Source organism: Perca flavescens, chromosome 10 (genome assembly GCF_004354835.1).
Source record: "Perca flavescens isolate YP-PL-M2 chromosome 10, PFLA_1.0, whole genome shotgun sequence".
Taxonomy (NCBI): domain Eukaryota; kingdom Metazoa; phylum Chordata; class Actinopteri; order Perciformes; family Percidae; genus Perca; species Perca flavescens.
The window spans coordinates 5,501,618-5,519,484 of NC_041340.1; the positions used below are offsets into that span (position 1 = coordinate 5,501,618).

General features: G+C 41.9%; 1 protein-coding gene across 1 annotated transcript in view; it reads right to left on the minus strand.

Annotated features, from left to right (window-relative positions):
- Positions 1-17,867, minus strand: part of fat2 (FAT atypical cadherin 2) — a 128,071-nt gene that overhangs the window by 9,625 nt on the left and 100,579 nt on the right. Inside the window, exons 24-28 of the mRNA XM_028590185.1 lie at positions 11,916-12,369; positions 8,360-8,513; positions 5,009-5,099; positions 4,699-4,847; positions 3,269-3,543 (exon numbers count right to left, since the gene is read on the minus strand). Coding sequence (XP_028445986.1) covers positions 3,269-3,543; positions 4,699-4,847; positions 5,009-5,099; positions 8,360-8,513; positions 11,916-12,369 — 1,123 coding nt within the window. The remainder of the gene's footprint in view (positions 1-3,268; positions 3,544-4,698; positions 4,848-5,008; positions 5,100-8,359; positions 8,514-11,915; positions 12,370-17,867) is intronic.

Below are 17,867 nucleotides of genomic sequence, written 5' to 3' on the forward strand. Positions count from 1 at the left end.
TCCTATATACATCTTTAAAAATCTCAATCTTTAAAGAACCACAGTCTCAGTGTGGTCCCTTCGGCTTTTCGTTCTTATCGGAAAAAAAAAAAATTCAGAAAATATAAAAAGGAATACAATATTTGGTGCCAACATTAATCCTTCTGCACATACTTGGTTAAATAATGTCAGTAACAGTGGTTGTGACAGATCACAAGCCAGGTACAGTACATATTTTCTATTGCAGTCTTTTCAAACCAGTATTCTATGTAGTTTAAGACAAAGCTTGAAAATGAATAATTTAGTCTCAAAAAGTACAATAAGTACTAAAAATAAGTGCTTGCTAAAACTAAGGCATGATATAAAAGTTATGCTTTAAAAAAAGTATTCTTCTTATAAAAAAAAAATTTAAATAATCATAGATTTGTGCTCACTCTCCAGCACAATGTCCTTTTATCATCTTGACATTTGACATCCAAACATGGTTTCATGATGGCTGATAGTTGATGGGGTTCTGTGATTGGATGATCCATCACCAATTCAATAACAGTGATGGTGATAAAAGGCAAAGGCCCCGTATTAAGTCTTTATTATTTATTTTTTTACAGCCTGCAATGCTTTTATGTTGAGATACTATCTTTATTCCAGAATTTGTTGACCATTTAAAGCAGGGGTGTCAAACTCATTTTCACTAAGGGCCACACTGGAAAAAGAAAATCACACCAAGGCCCAGACATGGAGCTTTTGTTACTGCATGTCACTTTTTTCTTCTGACTTTTTTGTTGCTTTCTCAGACATTTGTCACCTTTTTGTAAATTTGTTGCTTTTTACAACATTTTTACACGCTTTTTGTCGCATTTCTGTTGACATGAAGCCCTACAAAAGTCATCAAAAGAGTTCTTTAGCCATCCTACAATTTAGCAAATCAAGCAAAAACAATTATACAACCTGGTTTACAGCCTGAATAGGAAAACTCTCTCTCTACTTCTGGGGGAATTTCTGTGTCTCGGATCTGCCAAATTCTGCTTTGAATGTCACGTAACTGCAGTTTCCTGTGTTTTTGGTTTGGCGGGCCAAAATGTATTGTGAACCCAAATTGATATACGGGCCGGATCTAAGGGGCCAAATTTGGCCCGCAGGCCTCGAGTTTGACACATGTGATTTAAAGCATCACTGACAAACAGAACATGTCAGGTGTAGTCAAGAGCCACACAAAATGAATCATTTTCAGGGTCGTAGGGTGAACAAAAAGCTAAGTGTAGTCCGGGATAACGACTACAGGAACGTGCCCTTTATTGTCTGCGATAAGGTCAAGCAGATGAATGATCTGCCAGGATAGTGTTGCCTGGGGAGCGATGGCATGGCGAACGCCTGATCTGCCTCTTTTCATCTGTCTCGAGAAAAAATTTGGCAGCGAGGCACATTGATCCGGTACATGAAAACAAATTGCTGCATACAACAGGGGAGACAGAGTGTGAGAAAGGTTAGGAGAGACAGAGAGAGAGAGAGAGCATGACAGAATAACAAAAGAGGAGAAAGGAATTGAGTGAGTTTGACAGAACGAAAGGAGAACGAGAGAACTAGACCGGAGAGAGATAGAGGGAGGGACACACGCAAGAAAGTTGGAAAACAAGGAAAAAGAGGGTGCAACAGAAAAAGGTGAAAAAGATGAGGAGAATGACAGATAAGGAGATAAAAGATGAAAAAGAACAAAAATTGCACAAACTTGTTGTAAAGTTCCCTGTTTAACACAATGAATGTCATCTACTCACAGGTGTGCATTCAAGAGATTGGGTCATTAGTAAAACTGGCCCAAAATTGCCACATTAAGCTCCCTATTTGTAGTTTTGTTTCATGCAATAAAATGTCACCCAAGAGTAAAAAGAAGCCATTTCCCATTCATACACTGGTATTTCTAAAAGAGGAATATGTGATGAGGATGTGTGCGCCTCAAGGTAGAGATTAAATATGAGATGAGTGACTGAATATTTGACTAAAATTAAACACCGTTTTACAGCAATTTTGTGAAATGTCAATTAAAGGCACATTTAAAATTGAACTTTGAATGATTACCTTTGACTGATCAATTGTATCATTCTTTTGCTTCACACTGGATGCATGAATTTCAATTGGCAAGCACATTTTACTTAGCAACAAATCTGTTGTCTGTGGGGGAGCTAGAAATACAAAGGACAAAATAAAGGGAGAGAAAATGGAATAAAAAACTGAAATGGGAGATATTTAGAGAGGGAGACAGGAGAATAGAGCAAAAGAGGACGGTCAATAACGGATGGTAATAAAGAATATAGAACGAGACAAGTACAGAACAAGGTCACATAGGAACAAAGAGGAGAGAGAGACGGAGGCAGAGAGGATCGCAGAAAGAGAAAGTGGGAAATAAAACCGAGATGCTGAGAGATGAAACCGGGAAATCACTTTCTTCTCTGATGTTATCGCTTCCAATCGGCCTCATCACGTGAATGTTTCATCTTCCAGAGTTTAATTAGCGACGCTTGTTGACAGACGACTTTACACGCAGTCTGCTGTTACTCCCAATGATAATTATTACCACTCTGATGACAAGAAACATTTCTTTACGTGAGTGACTGAATCATTCAGCCTGTTCTGACCGTCGGTATAACAGTGACTGTGAAGCAAAACAGGTGATTTAGTTAACCAATGTTTTTTCTATTTTTTCCCCACAGTTGACATTTTCCCCCCCCAAGCGGCCCATCTGAGCTTTCATTTTCTCAAAGACAGAGCAGGATACCCAGGGCTCGGTTTACACCCATCACCATTTCTAGCCACTGGGGGACCATAGGCAGGCTGGGGGAATGCCTATTAATGTTAAAAAACCTCATAAAGTGACATTTTCATGCCATGGGACCTTTAAGGGTTCTATCAACAATATATGGAGCATGCCTTTGGATTCCCCCCCCCCAGGTTTGGGCTGAGCCCTGAATGTTTACAACGCCACCCCTGTTGTTGGACACTTTTCAAATTTGAAATTGACAGTCACAATTGGATTGATGGCTGTCACCACACTCCTTTTATATGCAGTATTTATGTAAAATAATATAATAACATACATATAACCTGACCCAGTACTAGACTTTTCAGGCAGAGTATTTTTGATAAGAAGAATTGAAGAATTGTGGAATGTACTGAATGGGACATTTTATAGGTCAAAATCTACCTGTTCAGTGCTCTCTGATGGACACAAGTGTACACTAATCAAAATCACAATGCTCATAATACTAAAATCATAAATACACACATAGAAACACACCTTCATAATCCCAGTGGTTCTTCCTGATGGAGTCGTTGTCGGAGCTGGACGGTGGCCTGGGAGGGAGGTTTGGGGCAACACTGCATACAACCGGCCCCTGTGTCTTTGGATAGCAAACCTCGCCTCCTGACGAAATGATCTGGCTGCGTGGGCGAAGAGACCGGAACGGCGTGTTGTCGAGGTCGTTGGTGGGACCGACCAGTGAGCTCATCTCTATGCCGTTCACTTCCTGGATGTTGGCTTTGAGGCTCTTGGCCAGACTGGGCTGGAAGTAGCTGAGGGTGTGAAAATATATGTTTTAGTTCAATATTAATCTTAGGGGATTTCCCATGCCTTTTTGGACACCACCTAAGTGGAACGAATGTAAAATCAATGTGAGCATTCAAAATAATGAAAAAACTTTTAACAGATCTAATGATTGTAGTACTTCTTTAGCAAGTTTTGTCTTTCTTAAGCTTTTTAAGAGTTATTTATTGAATATGTCCTCTAGCTTTCCCAACGTTTTAGACACAGATATATTAATCAAGTAATAAGGTAATAAAAATGGAAAGACATAACTTCCTTCGTAATTTCTTGATGGAGGAATCCTAAACCCTCAGCCAAATACGTGCAGTTATTACAGATACACACATTGCTGCCTTCTTTAGTAATTAGGCCTCTGTTCATTTTTTTTCAAGGGCACCTCAGTGGTGGTAATGAGGATGGGACAAGCGCTGCTCTTTCACTTTCCCCACCCTGATTTGATCTTGTCGTGCTGGGGATTGAACCAACAACCTCCCGGTCACACGCTCGCTTCTTTAACCTTTAGACCACCACGGCCCCAATGTTTGATTTGGAAGAAGGCTTGTTGTGTTGGACATATACGGATAGTAATGCTGCTCGGTGTTGCTGATAACAGTTTGTTAAGACTAATACAGTTTGTCAGGGCTATGTGCTGATCTGCTGGTTTTATACATCCTTTGCCCTCTAGTGGTTAACAATCGATTCATCCAGCTTTAACTACATGTTTGGGATGATGGAGGAGAATGGGAAAAAAATAAAGTTTCAGAAATTGGGGAGCAGATCCATTTTTAGCCTGCGGTGTTGCATGTAAAGCATCTTTCAAAGAGAAAAAAAGTGTTTCTTCTGACGTCCCTGTACAACTTCTCCAGTATGTTTTTCTCGCTGGTCGGCTACTTCCCTCATTGATTTCCATTGGATGTCCAAAGGCTTTATAACAATACACAGTGCGGAAAGTCAAGAAAGCTGCAGGACAGTTTTTTGCCATTTGTGGTGCCAGAAAAGAGTTGTTTCAACACTTTCTGGGAGTGACAACTACTAACGAGCATTTGAACAGTCCAGTGTAGTTTTTGTCTTAACATATAAGCTGGACTAATGAAACACATTGAGGAGTTTTGAACCTCATTTGAGATAGATATATGTAGTCTTACCCATTGGAGTCCTGTACACAGATGGGTTTTTTCTTCTTCTGCTGTACGTAACGTTTCCTAATGCAAACAAAGATGCCAACCAAGAAGAGCAATCCAAGCACGCTGACACTGATCTCCATGATTTCCATGTAGCCAATCATTGGAGATACCTGACAGATAGACAGGACAATTGATAGAATAAGTATTTAAGGCAGCTATGGCTGTTAAGTGTAATTTCCCTCAACAGTTATCCTAATAACTAAGAATTTTGTGATACTTTCACTGAAAAAAAAAACAATACATAAAGTCATTATTTGTTGTGCTGACTGACCTGAGGCAGCGGGTCGCAGTGGATGGAGCCATCAGTGACTTTGCAACCAAAGCTTTCAGGACACGGATTGGGCAAACACTGATTGTCACACCTGTAGGAGTGAAGGCGGATTTAGGAGATTTGGAGATGACAAGAATGATCATAATTATATCCTGTAGTTTTGTAGTGTGCATGTTATTTGACAGATCCTGGTTCTCTGCATACACTTCAATACTCATCAGTTCTTTGTCCTCATCCTTAAATGCTGACATTTCGGATGTAGGATCATATAGCACAGCTTTACAATGTACTTCTAGGGACATTGGCTCTCATTTTTGAAACGTGCGTACGACCTAAAACAGGCGTAGGACGGGCAAAGCTCGGCATTTATCAATTTGAACGTGAGCGTAGGCTGCAATAAAATCTCACGTCTGGTCTGAACTCGCAAGTTTTAGAGTCAGTGTGGACTTGCAGTGCGACATATAATCAGTTTAACAGGAGAAGGAGAAGTCATCAGTTGATCACTGATCAACAATGGCAGATCTGGCTCTTTTAGAAGACCTTTATGTGCCGGTACAACAGTGCACACGTATGCGCACGGGCCACAGTGGAGCGCTCCATCGGATTAATTAAGGGCAGATGGCTCTGTCTTGCATCAGCAGGGAGGACCCTATACACAGCAGAAAAAGTCTGCAACATTGTTTTAGCCTGTGGGGTTCTGCACAACAACATACAACATAACAGGGTGCCATAAATGTAGCGATGGAGCCAGATGACCCGATGCCCAGAGAGAAGTGTCCAGAACACCCCCAACTGGGGCCTATACGAAGGAGACAGGATATTATTCCTCACTTTTAAAAGGTACAGTGTTATGTTTGGTAATGATGATCAATACAGGAAACATGGCGATGCACAACATTTTTATTTATTCTTCAGGTTTTCCATTCTCTTTTAAAGTGTCGTTAATGGCCACAAGTGAACGATGAAAAAACTCCGCTACTGTGTGTTTATTTAAATATAGGTACACCATGTAGGCCTGAGAGATTGCAATATAAGCCTGTTTATTACTATTAAGACTATAGCATATGTCAAGGGCGTATAAATTAAATAAACTTCAGCTGGAGTCTGATTTACTACGGCAGCACTGTTGACTGCATCAGTGATCTCTTTCCATTCCGCATTCTCTCTACAGCCTTTCGTACTAGTTTTCAGGCTCTCCACCTCTATAAAATTCCGCTTCTTAGCCGGATTACGTCACGCCATGTCGTAAATTGTAGGGGCGAGGCCTCAAAACTGAGAATATATTGGGGTGTGAAAATTAAATTTACGATCGTTTCTAACTGCTGCACTTATCAATGTATGACCATTCTTACGCTCTGATTGGTGTGATACGAACGTTTCATGAATCACACGTGAAGCCTGTCGTAAGATGATTTCTGCGCTCATATCTGTGCTGGTTTCTACGTTAGGTTGATAAATGAGAGTCACTTTGTTGACAATCAAGAGAGCTAGAGTGAAGAGCAACACAAAGGCCCAAGAGTCAAGGTTACATTTTACTGATGAAGCTGAGAGATTCACCGTGGCCCTCCATCTTCCAGGCCCAGGCATGGAAAACGACCCTGGGGACCGACTGGCAGAGCGCTGATTGCTAAGTGCCACTGCTGCGATAGTGACAAAACCTATAATTTTTGTTTTACATAAAACTGCCTGGTGTTTAGCGTTACCCACTCATTCCCCAGGTGTTAAATTCCCTTGCTGTCGAGCAATGGAAGTATATTCCAGAAGTTACAGAGCAAAACACTGCATCTGCTACTCTTTTTCTTGGACAGAGAGTTTGGTTTTTTGATGAACTGAGTTGTGAAGTGCTGTAATTTTCTTTGTATTGGACACCGTTTTGATGGATGATGGATGTTGGTTTGTGTGGATGGAATTCAATCAACATACACAGACATTGTAATACATTTCCCTCTTAGGTGTTGCTGTCCTCTGCACAGACGGATTTTAATGTGAAGATAACTACCAGACCGCGTCAAAAACCTGCCGAGCATGATAAAACATCTGTGTTTTACAAGTCACACGGCGAACTCCCACTTCCTGCAATTAGGATCCACCAGCGGTTGGCATTTTTGATTCAAAACCCCACCTTGAACATGGATCGCTGTCAATACCCGCGAGGAGCTACGCAATCCCACAGGCACCCTTATTGAAAGGAGGAATATGCAAATGATGAACGTGAGTATTCTCTTTGTCAGCCATTTGTGGTGTGAAAGGAATACAATTAGCTGTTAGTAGGGTGATGAATAACCGTGTGTGTGTGTGTGTGCGTAGTTGGAGTATGTGTCCAACCACATGTATATAATAAGGTTTGTGCTGGTGTTTGCATTTAGTTGGCCCTGTTGGACTCATGATAATACCTCTGTGTAGTACGGCTCGGGCCGTTTTTTTTTTTTTTTTTTTTTACAGATCGGCTCGGGTCGGACTCGGGCTTATTTTAGCTTCTCTCCTCATTGTGCCCATCTTAGTAGCGTGTGACGTGTGTGTGTTTGCGTGTGTAGCAGAGACAGCGCGCATCAGAGAGCGCGCGTCAGAGAGAGAGAGCGCATCAATAAGTGATCGATGTTGGTCTAGGGTCGGGCCGGGTTCGGGTTCGGGCGGAAAAAATTGCAGGCGTTGTCGGGCTGGGGTCGGGTAGGGCTTGAACACCACGGGCCAGGGCCGGGTTAGGGCTGGAGTTTTTGGCCCGTGCAGGGCTCTACTGTGTAGCTAATTATGAATTTGTGTTTGTGTGTGTGTGTGTAATCTGTTTGACCACAATACATACTTCTTCACTGATTGATCTTTTTCTTTGATTACTTGATTAATCATTTAGTCTAGGAAATGTCAACGGGAATGGAAACTTTAGTTTTTTTAGAAAATGGCTCAAACTGAGCAAAATGATTATCAAGCTAGTTGGTAATTAATGTAATAGTTGACAACTATTACATAGCTGAGTGCTGATATGTGGGATATATTAAGGATAACGGGCGAGGTGGTGGTAGTATGAATATTGAACGTCTTTATACATCTCGGGGATTTTCCTAATATAATATAGAAGATTTACATGTCAGGAGTCGCCTAGTTATTTTAATGTTCTGTAAAAGCTTCTGAAACAGCTTTTTAATGAATATTGGACACTAAAATGCTCCAGTAAAAGCACAATAATCAAATATTAACAGCATCATTAGTGTGAAGGAAGGTTAACACAACACACATCCAACTACTGCATGTAAGTAAAAAATATGTTAAAAATGCATTACTGATTAAAAAGGTGTATAAATAAAATGTGTGTGTGTGTGTGTGTGTGTGTGTGTGTGTGTGTGTGTGTGTATGTACCCTGCTTCGGGGTTGTCCAGCGAGCAGTTGCACATGTAACCCTGAGCCTTGGGCACACACACCCTGCCGTGGGGACACGGTTGAGAGGCGCACGGGTTATCAGCCAGCTCGCAGCGGGCGCCTCGTAAGAGTCCTGCACATCTGCAGCGCGGCTCTGCAAAGTAAACACAACACACCCAGACATCTGAGACAAGAGCCACTGATCCTCAGGTTTCCCCTACAGCCAGTAAATAATCACAGCAAAAGGTCAAAGAGATCTAGCAAGAGAACACCAGAGTGTCTACCCACATTTTCCGTTATACCGTTCCTGGGGTATGAGCTGTTTTTTATTAGTTCCCAAGACAAGAAAGTGCAGTTTAGAATTCCCTCTCCCTGCCAGTGTGCAGTGTGTTTAAAAAATCAAATACATTGTGTTCAATGGAAAAAAAGGGTGTTTCAAAAAAATACATTTTAAAGTTGTAATTGCAGTATCGCATAGGATTGGGCATCGAGAACCGATTCCTACTTGGAATCAAAAATTACAATTCCAGTAGAATTGTTTCTTTATTGGAATCGTTTGGAGGATTTGGTTTCAAATCCGATCATCGCTTCCCAATTTAAAATGCGCAAGTTTTGGTTTCCGTAGCGTCCAGGCGCTTGTTGTATTTCAGCCTTGGAGCACAGTAAGCGGCGCTCTAGTCTGGCTTTATTTTACGTTTAAAAAGCTGTAAAACTGCAAACCACTATTGAATCAAAATAAAACTTTCCTGTTATTCGTGAAAATAGGCACGTGACCCGTTTCAACTCCACCACTTAAATAATTGGAATCGAGAATCGATAAGAAACGGAATCGAAAGGAAGAATCGGAATCAGAATCGTTCAAATCCAAACGATGCCCATTCCTACATATCGCAACACCGAAATACCGTAAAGCTGTGATTTTTTTGCAGAAGGTTATCATATCGTCAGAATCTTATAGCGGCCCATATCTAGGTTGAATACTAACTTTTTTGAATTATTCAGAAACTGATCCCAATGAGAGAGAAAGGTTGATAATCGAGAGCAGGATGGAAGGACAGATTTGGGACATTTTGTGGTGACTGTATCACAGGGACTAGAGGAGGAGGGCATATGAGCAACAGTATTTAACAAGGTTCTGCAAGGAGAGAAATCAGTCAGCGGTAAAAACAGGATAAGTGGTCAAAGACAGACAACTTCCAGCAGCAGCAAACAAATCTGTTATTAGAAATGGTTTCAGTGGTCTAAGATATCAACAGGAAACATCACATTTTGTCAGTCGCCCAGAATCAAGAAGTAAGAGCCTTTTCTAGATCTGCCATTTTTTTACATTACGTTTGTGTCTCAATAAACCGATGCCTAACACCGACAACTTACTATCTTCATCTTCCCTCTTACCTTCTTTTACTTTTTTTACTATCTCAGAAGGCAAAGCTGATGCCTCAATAAAACAGTTGGGGAACAACTTTATATTCTGCAATAAAAATTGAAGAAACATCCACAGCCTCTCTTTTTGCCACCTGTCTGATTACCTTTCCTTAACCTGAATGGATCTTCTGGGAAATTATATTTATTTGTTGTTCGGCATTGCACCCCAGATTTTAACTGATGATGAATAAAGTCCAGAGATAAAGTAATACCTGCCTGTAACCTTGTGTCCTGTGTCCACCGGGCAACAGCGAGCATTTTCTTTTGATACTGAAGGAGAATAAGCAGTTCAGTGACCTAACAGGTAAACCTGAAATACGAACAGGCGTTTTTGATAACAGCTTTACGGTTCGTTTGTTTCCTGTTCATCCAAAGCACAGAGATCTATATCTCTATATCTGCAGCTTTATGTTTGGTTTCATTAGCCACCGTCGTAGAAAAAGAAGAACATACTGCCTGCATTCGTGCTACAGTATCGCAGAGACTCATGACAATAATATAATTTTAAAGCTCCTGGTCTTTTGGATGTAAAATTGCAGGTGTCTTCATAAACTGCTATTTGAAGTTAAGAATAAGTCAAGCCGCCAGACATCGTCTTTTGTAAAACACAATGGAAAAAAAGTCGTAGGAAGCCTCTGACACACCAATTTTTTTATCTTTTGTGTCTTGACGAGAACTGATGCATTTGGCCGATTAGACATAACCAACAATGGCAAAAAGCAGGCAGTCACATAAAGGGCTGAGAGCCTGATAAGGATTTCAGCTCAAACTAATCGTTCATGGCTTGTGCCTGACAGAGAGGGTGAACTGCAGCTTGAAGAACTTTTGAGAAACTGAAACATTTTTCACTGAATACGTTCTACTTCTTCCTTAAGAAGCTGACATTACAAACTTGCAGAGGATTAGCTGAGAATTTTGGGCCCCAATCCCCTTTTTTTAAGGATTACGCTGGTGTTATCCTATATTCATCTTATATGTCAAGAAATCCTATAACAAAGCACAAAGGTTGTTTGTTCTCACGTTTCTCACTTAAGACAGCCTTAAATTGATCTATTTTTAGTCTGTCAATCACTAAAGTGTTGTGCAGACACGGCTGAAAAATGAACAGTTGTGTTCCTGCACAAATTATTTCAATTTTGTTTTGGTTTATCATCTTTTTTATTGATCTATAGTCTATTTTGTCGTAGCTTTACTAATGTTACCTCTGAAAAAGGAAATTTCACATGAGAGATTTCTCTACTTGTGTTTGTTCTTACTGGTTTGAAGTGTGCCAGATTCAGCTGGAAAAAAATGACGTGACATTGCATACATGCACCAATCAGAATTTAACATTATTTGAATGAAATATTGATGACAGTTGCACTTATCAACGTACGACCATTCTTACGCTTTGATTGGTGCGATACGAACGTTTCATGAATCACACGTGAAGCCTGTCGTAAGATGATTTCTGCGCTCATATCTGTGCTGGTTTCTACGTTAGTTTAATAAATGAGAGTAACTTTGTTGACAATCAAGAGAGCTAGAGTGAAGAGCAGCACAAAGGCCCAAGAGTCAAGGTTAAATTTTACTGATGATGCTGGCCCTCAATCTTCCAGGCCCAGGCATGGAAAACGACCCTGGGGACCGACTGGCAGAGCGCTGATTGCTAAGTGAGCACTGCTGCGATACTGACAAAACAAAACCTATAATTTAACTAAAGAATTTAACAATATTTGAATGAAATATTGATGACAGTTGTGGGGTTGTTTACTCATCTTGCTGGGCCACTGCCAATCACATGTCATCAAACCTCAACCACACAGTCAGATGAAGCAGATATAAGTTGTTTTTAAAGACCATTTTTGGGGGCTTTTCCCTTTATTCGATAGTGACAGAGGATATACAGGAATGGGGAAAGAGAAAGAAGAGGGGATGACAAGCAGCAGAGGGCGGCAAGTGGGATGCGATCCCGGGCCACTGCAAAGGACTACATGGGGAGCACACTCTACTGGGTGAACTACAGACCGCCCAAGTTTTCCGTAACTTTAACATTATCTTATTTTTCTCAGCAAAAATATTTAATGTTTCAGAGAAAATAAGTTCTCAGAGGCTTTCAGTTTGAGTCAAATGACACTTTAAGGGCACTCACCTCCACTGGCATCTTCCTCGCAGATCCCTTCGTTCTGACAGGGGTTGTTGTCGCAGGCTCCTGCCCTGCTGCAGCACTGGTACACGCCAAACACCCTCCTGCTGCCCGGCTTGGCCCACTCCGCCGTGTCACCCACTCTGATTGGCTCCCCATTGAGCTCCAGGCCCTCTAGGCAGCCAACGAAATCGTGCGGATGCTGGTGGAGCCCCGGAGCAGAGTCTTGAGTGACAGAAGCGAAGAGCAAAACACCATGGGAGAGCAACATCCGACACGGCTCGGTCAGGGTGACGGAAGCTGTGTGCTGCTGGTCCAGGATCAGTCTCAGGGCGCTGGGGTTGACCTCCAGCAGGACGCTGTGCCACCTGCCGTCTGACACCGGATCTGATCGGATCAGTAACGGAGCGGGGGAGCCGTTTCCACAGCTGTACCTGAACTGCAGCATTCCATCAGTCAGCTGAGGAAGGAAAATGAGGGTCATTTAGAATAGAGATGTACCGATACCGATACCAGTATCGGTATTGGCTCCGATACTGCCTAAAACACTGGTATCGGTATCGGGAAGTACTGGAGTTTATGCACCGATCCGATACCACGTAATAAAGCCCTGAAGAAAATCTACGTTAAAGTAGTTTTTTTATGTTCTTTTTCCATTATAACTGACTGTCAAACTGGAGAATAAAAGAAAGTTCTGGGGCATTCATTGTTTGTGTTTGTTTTTGTTTCACAAAGAGTTTAACCCGAGCCAGACCGACAACAAAGATAGAAATCATATCACATCCATACAGGGATAGTAGTATACAGCTGTTAAACCATAATGAAATATATGACACTCTGGTATCGGATCGGTACTCGGTATCGGCCGATACGCAAGTTCAGGTATCGGAATCGGTATTGGGAATAAAAAAAGTGGTATCGGGCCATCTCTAATTTAGAAACACTCAAAATTCTCAGTGGTCAGTGTGCTGACTTTATGTTCAATGTCCCACTGTCTGGCTACTTGCAGAAAGTGCTCGGTGCATGCGTTGGCGAAATGCCTTTCCCCTATCTTCATAACAGTCAAAGCATATGAACAAAGTTCCTACTGTGGGTCAAAACTATGTGTTGTGACACCGAGGTAATAGTCTATATCGACGACGTTTCAATTGCGGGATTGTTCAGAAATTCCAACGGATGTCCCTTATTTCGGCTGGATGTCCGTTACCTTCCGATTCTTGCCATTTTAAACTCCGGTGGATTTCTGAGGACTATGGTTAACTGCTCCTCAGATCCCTGCAGGGTAAATCCAGACAGCTAGCTAGACTATCTGTCCAATCTGAGTTTTCTGTTGCACGACTAAAACAAGCTTTGAACACACACGTGTTCCACCAAAACAAGTTCCTTGCCGAGGCTATTTTGGAGAGGCACTGTTGCTCCGAAATAATAAACCAGAGCACGTTTTTCTCCCATCCCGGAATGCTGTGTGGACTAGCCAGACCCTCCTCCGCAGCACTGTGAAGGTAGGTCTGGAATGTGAGACTACCGACATAACTGTGATTACTGTGAGAAGTCGAGTCCAGTAGTCACCGGTGAGTGCAACGTTATCAGTGCACACCAAATATACTCCAAACCAGCAACAATGGTCACAAATCTTCAGGCATTAAGAAGACAAACGTGTGTTTGTGTTACAAATAAAATCAGCTTTTGTTGTCAGATCCCCATGTTGTGGATGTTGAACACATTGCAGGACACACACATTTATTCAACATTTCATCAACATCAGCGGGAGGCTCTTAATGTTTCTGCATGCTCAGCGGTCCCGCCAAACTAACAAGCCAGCAGCTTTTTTTTTTATCTATTCATGTTTTCTTGATGTATCGGAAGACTCATCATATCGTATCCTATTAAATATACAGGTGGAGTGTGTATTTTGCAAATTGATATGCATTAATGCCCACCAGACCCTGAAGGCTGTGATGCATTATTGATCTGCTTGGCTATAGCTTCTTTAATTGGTGCAGGATGAAGAGCTTTTCTCTCTTTGCTTTGCAAATGTATTTTCTTTCTTGGAGTTACTATTTTTCTGCCTTCTACGAAACTCTTTTGTAAAGCATGGCCATTGCTCGGCCATCGTGCTCTATGCAGGCTGTCCTCTGGGCCACGCTGGTTTGCTTTCTATCCCTGCCAGAGGTCTCTGTCAAAATTCCCTGTAGCTGGGATGATTTATTTTGGTGGGACAGCAAAATTCTTTACATGGATCAATGACAGCACACAGCACAAGGGGAGGGAGATGAGGGCTGTTTGGGCTTATCATGGGAAAATGCTGAAGCGCTGGAAGAGGTACAAATGGAAACTCAAGACATACGGGGCGCTTGTCGCTCGTATTTTAATCAATTTTACATGACTTGGTGTGGCTTCTCGTGTGAGTTATGGTGGATATTGGGAGAGATAGCACACTTTGACGCACTGATCATTTTATAGTATCAGCAAAGCCGATAACGCGCAGGCACAGTGTCAACTAGAACTCCACAGGGACCGAAGCTCTACAGCATCAGTGCTTCATGGCTCCATAAATCACCCGCCCTGAGCGCATACGTTGCAAGCTTCCTGGAGGGAGCTTTAAAACTGCTGGGCATTAATTAATTAATTAATAAGCAACAATGGCTGCTACACTCATGTTCAGCTTACATGTGTACACAATCACGCATCGCTTCACCTCTGCAGTCATAAAAGCTTTGCTGAGTGCGCTCGCCTGTTTGTTGTACTACATGATAAAACCTGGTAACATGGGAGTAGCTTTTGCGGTTTTGTTTACATGCAAATTTATAATCTAAGATTTAGAGTATGACCTCATATCTGCAAACGCTGTTTGTCATTCACTCCAGTGGAGAATGATGGACAGTATAATACACATGAATGTAAAATCAATGTGAGCATCAAAACGAAATGACTTTTCTCAGATCTAATGTTTGTAGATGGATCCCAGTGGACTTCTTTAGCAAGTTTTGCACGTAAGCCCTTTGAGTGCTATTTATTATTTATTATAAGCTATAGCTTTTCCAACAATTAAGAATTGAAAACAGCATTTTCTTGTGGGAGGACCCTTAAACGCTTCCGCTAAATACGCATACCGAAGTCTTCCACAAACCTAAGGCTATGTACACTGTATGCTTGGGCATGCCACTGAGCTCCTTCCTCCTCGTAGCTAAGATAAAAGTCTAAAAGTCAATCAGCTTGTGTTGCTGCAGCGAGCACGATGGATGAGTGTTGCTCCACTGATTCTACACCAGTGTCCATCTCCATCTTTGTTCACCGCCCGGTCTTCAAACTGCTCGCTGTCAGGTCTGAACCGTCCCTCCTGATCAAGGGCATTGACTTCTTCTGCTCGGCTCGCCACAGCGGCTTTCCATTCAATACCAATACCATTTGGAGCAACATATATGTTGCTCTAAGTCTTTTATGTCTGCATATATATATATGCAGACATAAAAGACAAGAAGCAGGAGTAAGTAGGTCTTTTTTATTAAAAGACGTGGTTTTTGACGGAGCACACTGATGAGATTTGGTGGTTTATAAGAGCCCATTTGATGAGAGGGAGCGAAGTGTGCACATAGGGTCTCGTTTCTCCAAGAAGTGTCTCTGAAGTCATCTTCAGGAACCAAAACCCAGGAGGTTGCCTCTCGGGAAAGACTGAATGAATGCTGCTTTTGAATTATCTGAGAATCAAAATGATTAAATATTCCACCTAAGTGCACACCCACAAGGAGAAGCATCATGCTTTATTTCAAGGACTTAACACGCCTCTCGAATACTACAACAATTCATCATTCTCCTTCAACGTGTCATTTTAATATTGTACAGTACTAGTAGTGCTGCGCCGAGATGAATCTTCCTTTCCCTCGATGAATCTTCCTTTCCCTCGATGAATCTTCCTTTCCCTCGATGAATCTTCCTTTCCCTCAATGATTCCAAAAAAAGCACGTCTTGAAGTCGACACATTTTTAATTAGGGCTCCTGCAGGAGTCTAACTGGGTCCCTCTGCGTGCATTTTGATGGAAACGGTGACGGAAAACGTGCAACGTTCAGAGCATGCAGTCGTCACAGCTCAAGTTTAAAAGGGCACTGATGAGCTGACAACGCAGGAAAAGCAGGAAATTATAAACCAGACGCGTAATCGCCGGCTTCATAATTCGATGTGGGACCTTTAAATATGTGCGGGGTGGGAGTTACCAAGGCCTCTGAGATTCAATAAGGCATTTAGCACACAAACAATCTGCCATGCAGAAATAAAGAAAAGGCATACATAATATGCTCTAACATGATCATCTGCTGGATTTGGCAAGAGAGAAGCAGCAGGTTTTGCACAGATATTTTTATATAAAATAAAATCACCATCTCGATACCAAACTCTGTCTCATGATGGCTTTTCTTGTCAGCAGAGAGGATATCAAAAAGGCCTGTGACACAGCTGGTATTTCACAGTGAAGAAGGGCATGTGGTGGAACAACTTGAAATCAATGATTGATTTTATTTGCTTTCAGGGTGTCAACAGGTGCCGTGTGATGCTGACAGCGTTGACCCAGATACACGGCAGAGTGTCCTGCTATTCTGGGATCTGTGTTTGCAGTAAACACGCAAAAGGACGAACTGAGATTAGACAGAAATGCAAGACGAACGGCTCATCAGATACCAAATATTTAAAGGAAAACAATCTGACACCGTGCTGATAACATGACTGCTGGCACAAAGTAGCAAATAAATATTTACATTTAAGATGCTATCATTCTGCACAGTGCAGTAGAACATCCAGTAATGTTTGTTGCTATTCTGAGCTGGAAACATTTTGGATTTTAAAGATTAGCTTGACGGTGACAGCGGCGGCGGCGATCTCCACGCATAAAAACTCCCATAGATGAAATCAGCAGCTCTCAGATTTGATAATTCCGACAAGAAAAGAGAAGGAAAAAGAAGACAGGGAGGAGAGCTCCATTAGGGTTGGGCGATGTCCCTTAAATTGACAGTCGACAATGTTTACATTCATACATTCATAAATCGGACATAACATCGTCCCGTACCCACAGGACATGAGACTTATTTACTGATACACGCACACAGTAGTCAGAAAGGCCAAGTCGGGGCACAGAGCAAGACCTTACCGCATGCTGATACGTTACAGTCTATGTACGTTACTAGTCCAGGTAGAGCAACCTGCTACTGAGAGAGAGAGAGGGAGAGAGAGAGAGAGAGAGAGAGAGAGAGAGAGAGACTGTAAGGGGAAAAAAATCACCACGGCTCTCAAGTTTTGAGAGTTCAGAGTGAGATTTTGGCGGCACAGGTTTGGGCAGGGAGTCTGATCTGATAAATGACACATACATTCGTACAAATAATAATTTTTTTATTTAATTCAGCATTTCTTTGTGTGTGTGTGTGTGTGTGTGTGTGTGTGCGCGCGCGCCTGTGCGCAATAATTAATACTATGCATTGTCTGGATAAAATATAATGAAATAGCCTGTAGGCCAAAGGTTTTCACAATGGTGGCCGGTAGGTTGTGCGGTAAAAATAAAAGGAAAGAAAAATATTCCAAATTATTATGGGTATTGTTATAAAAGTATTATGGGTAGGCCTATTATAAAATGGGTATCTTTATAAAAATATAAAACTGTCAGAGTAGCCCTGCAGCCAATTCAACATATCGGCGCAACTTGGTGGCTGTTCCCTGGTAATTTCTCTGCGTGAGAAATACATGGTGTGGCGTGTGAGCGTGTGAACGGGTTGAAATGAGTGTGTCTCACGCCCAATGCGTGAGACTTGAGAGGTATGCATCACGATGGTGGCTCTCCATCGTGATGTCGGTCAGCCATCGGCACACCCCTAAGCTCCACGTCTCTTGTGAACAGAACAAACACTGACACACGTGTCTTTTCTAAACTGGGTTTTCCTTGAACCAGTTTGAAATGAAGTGATGCTGCAGTGTTG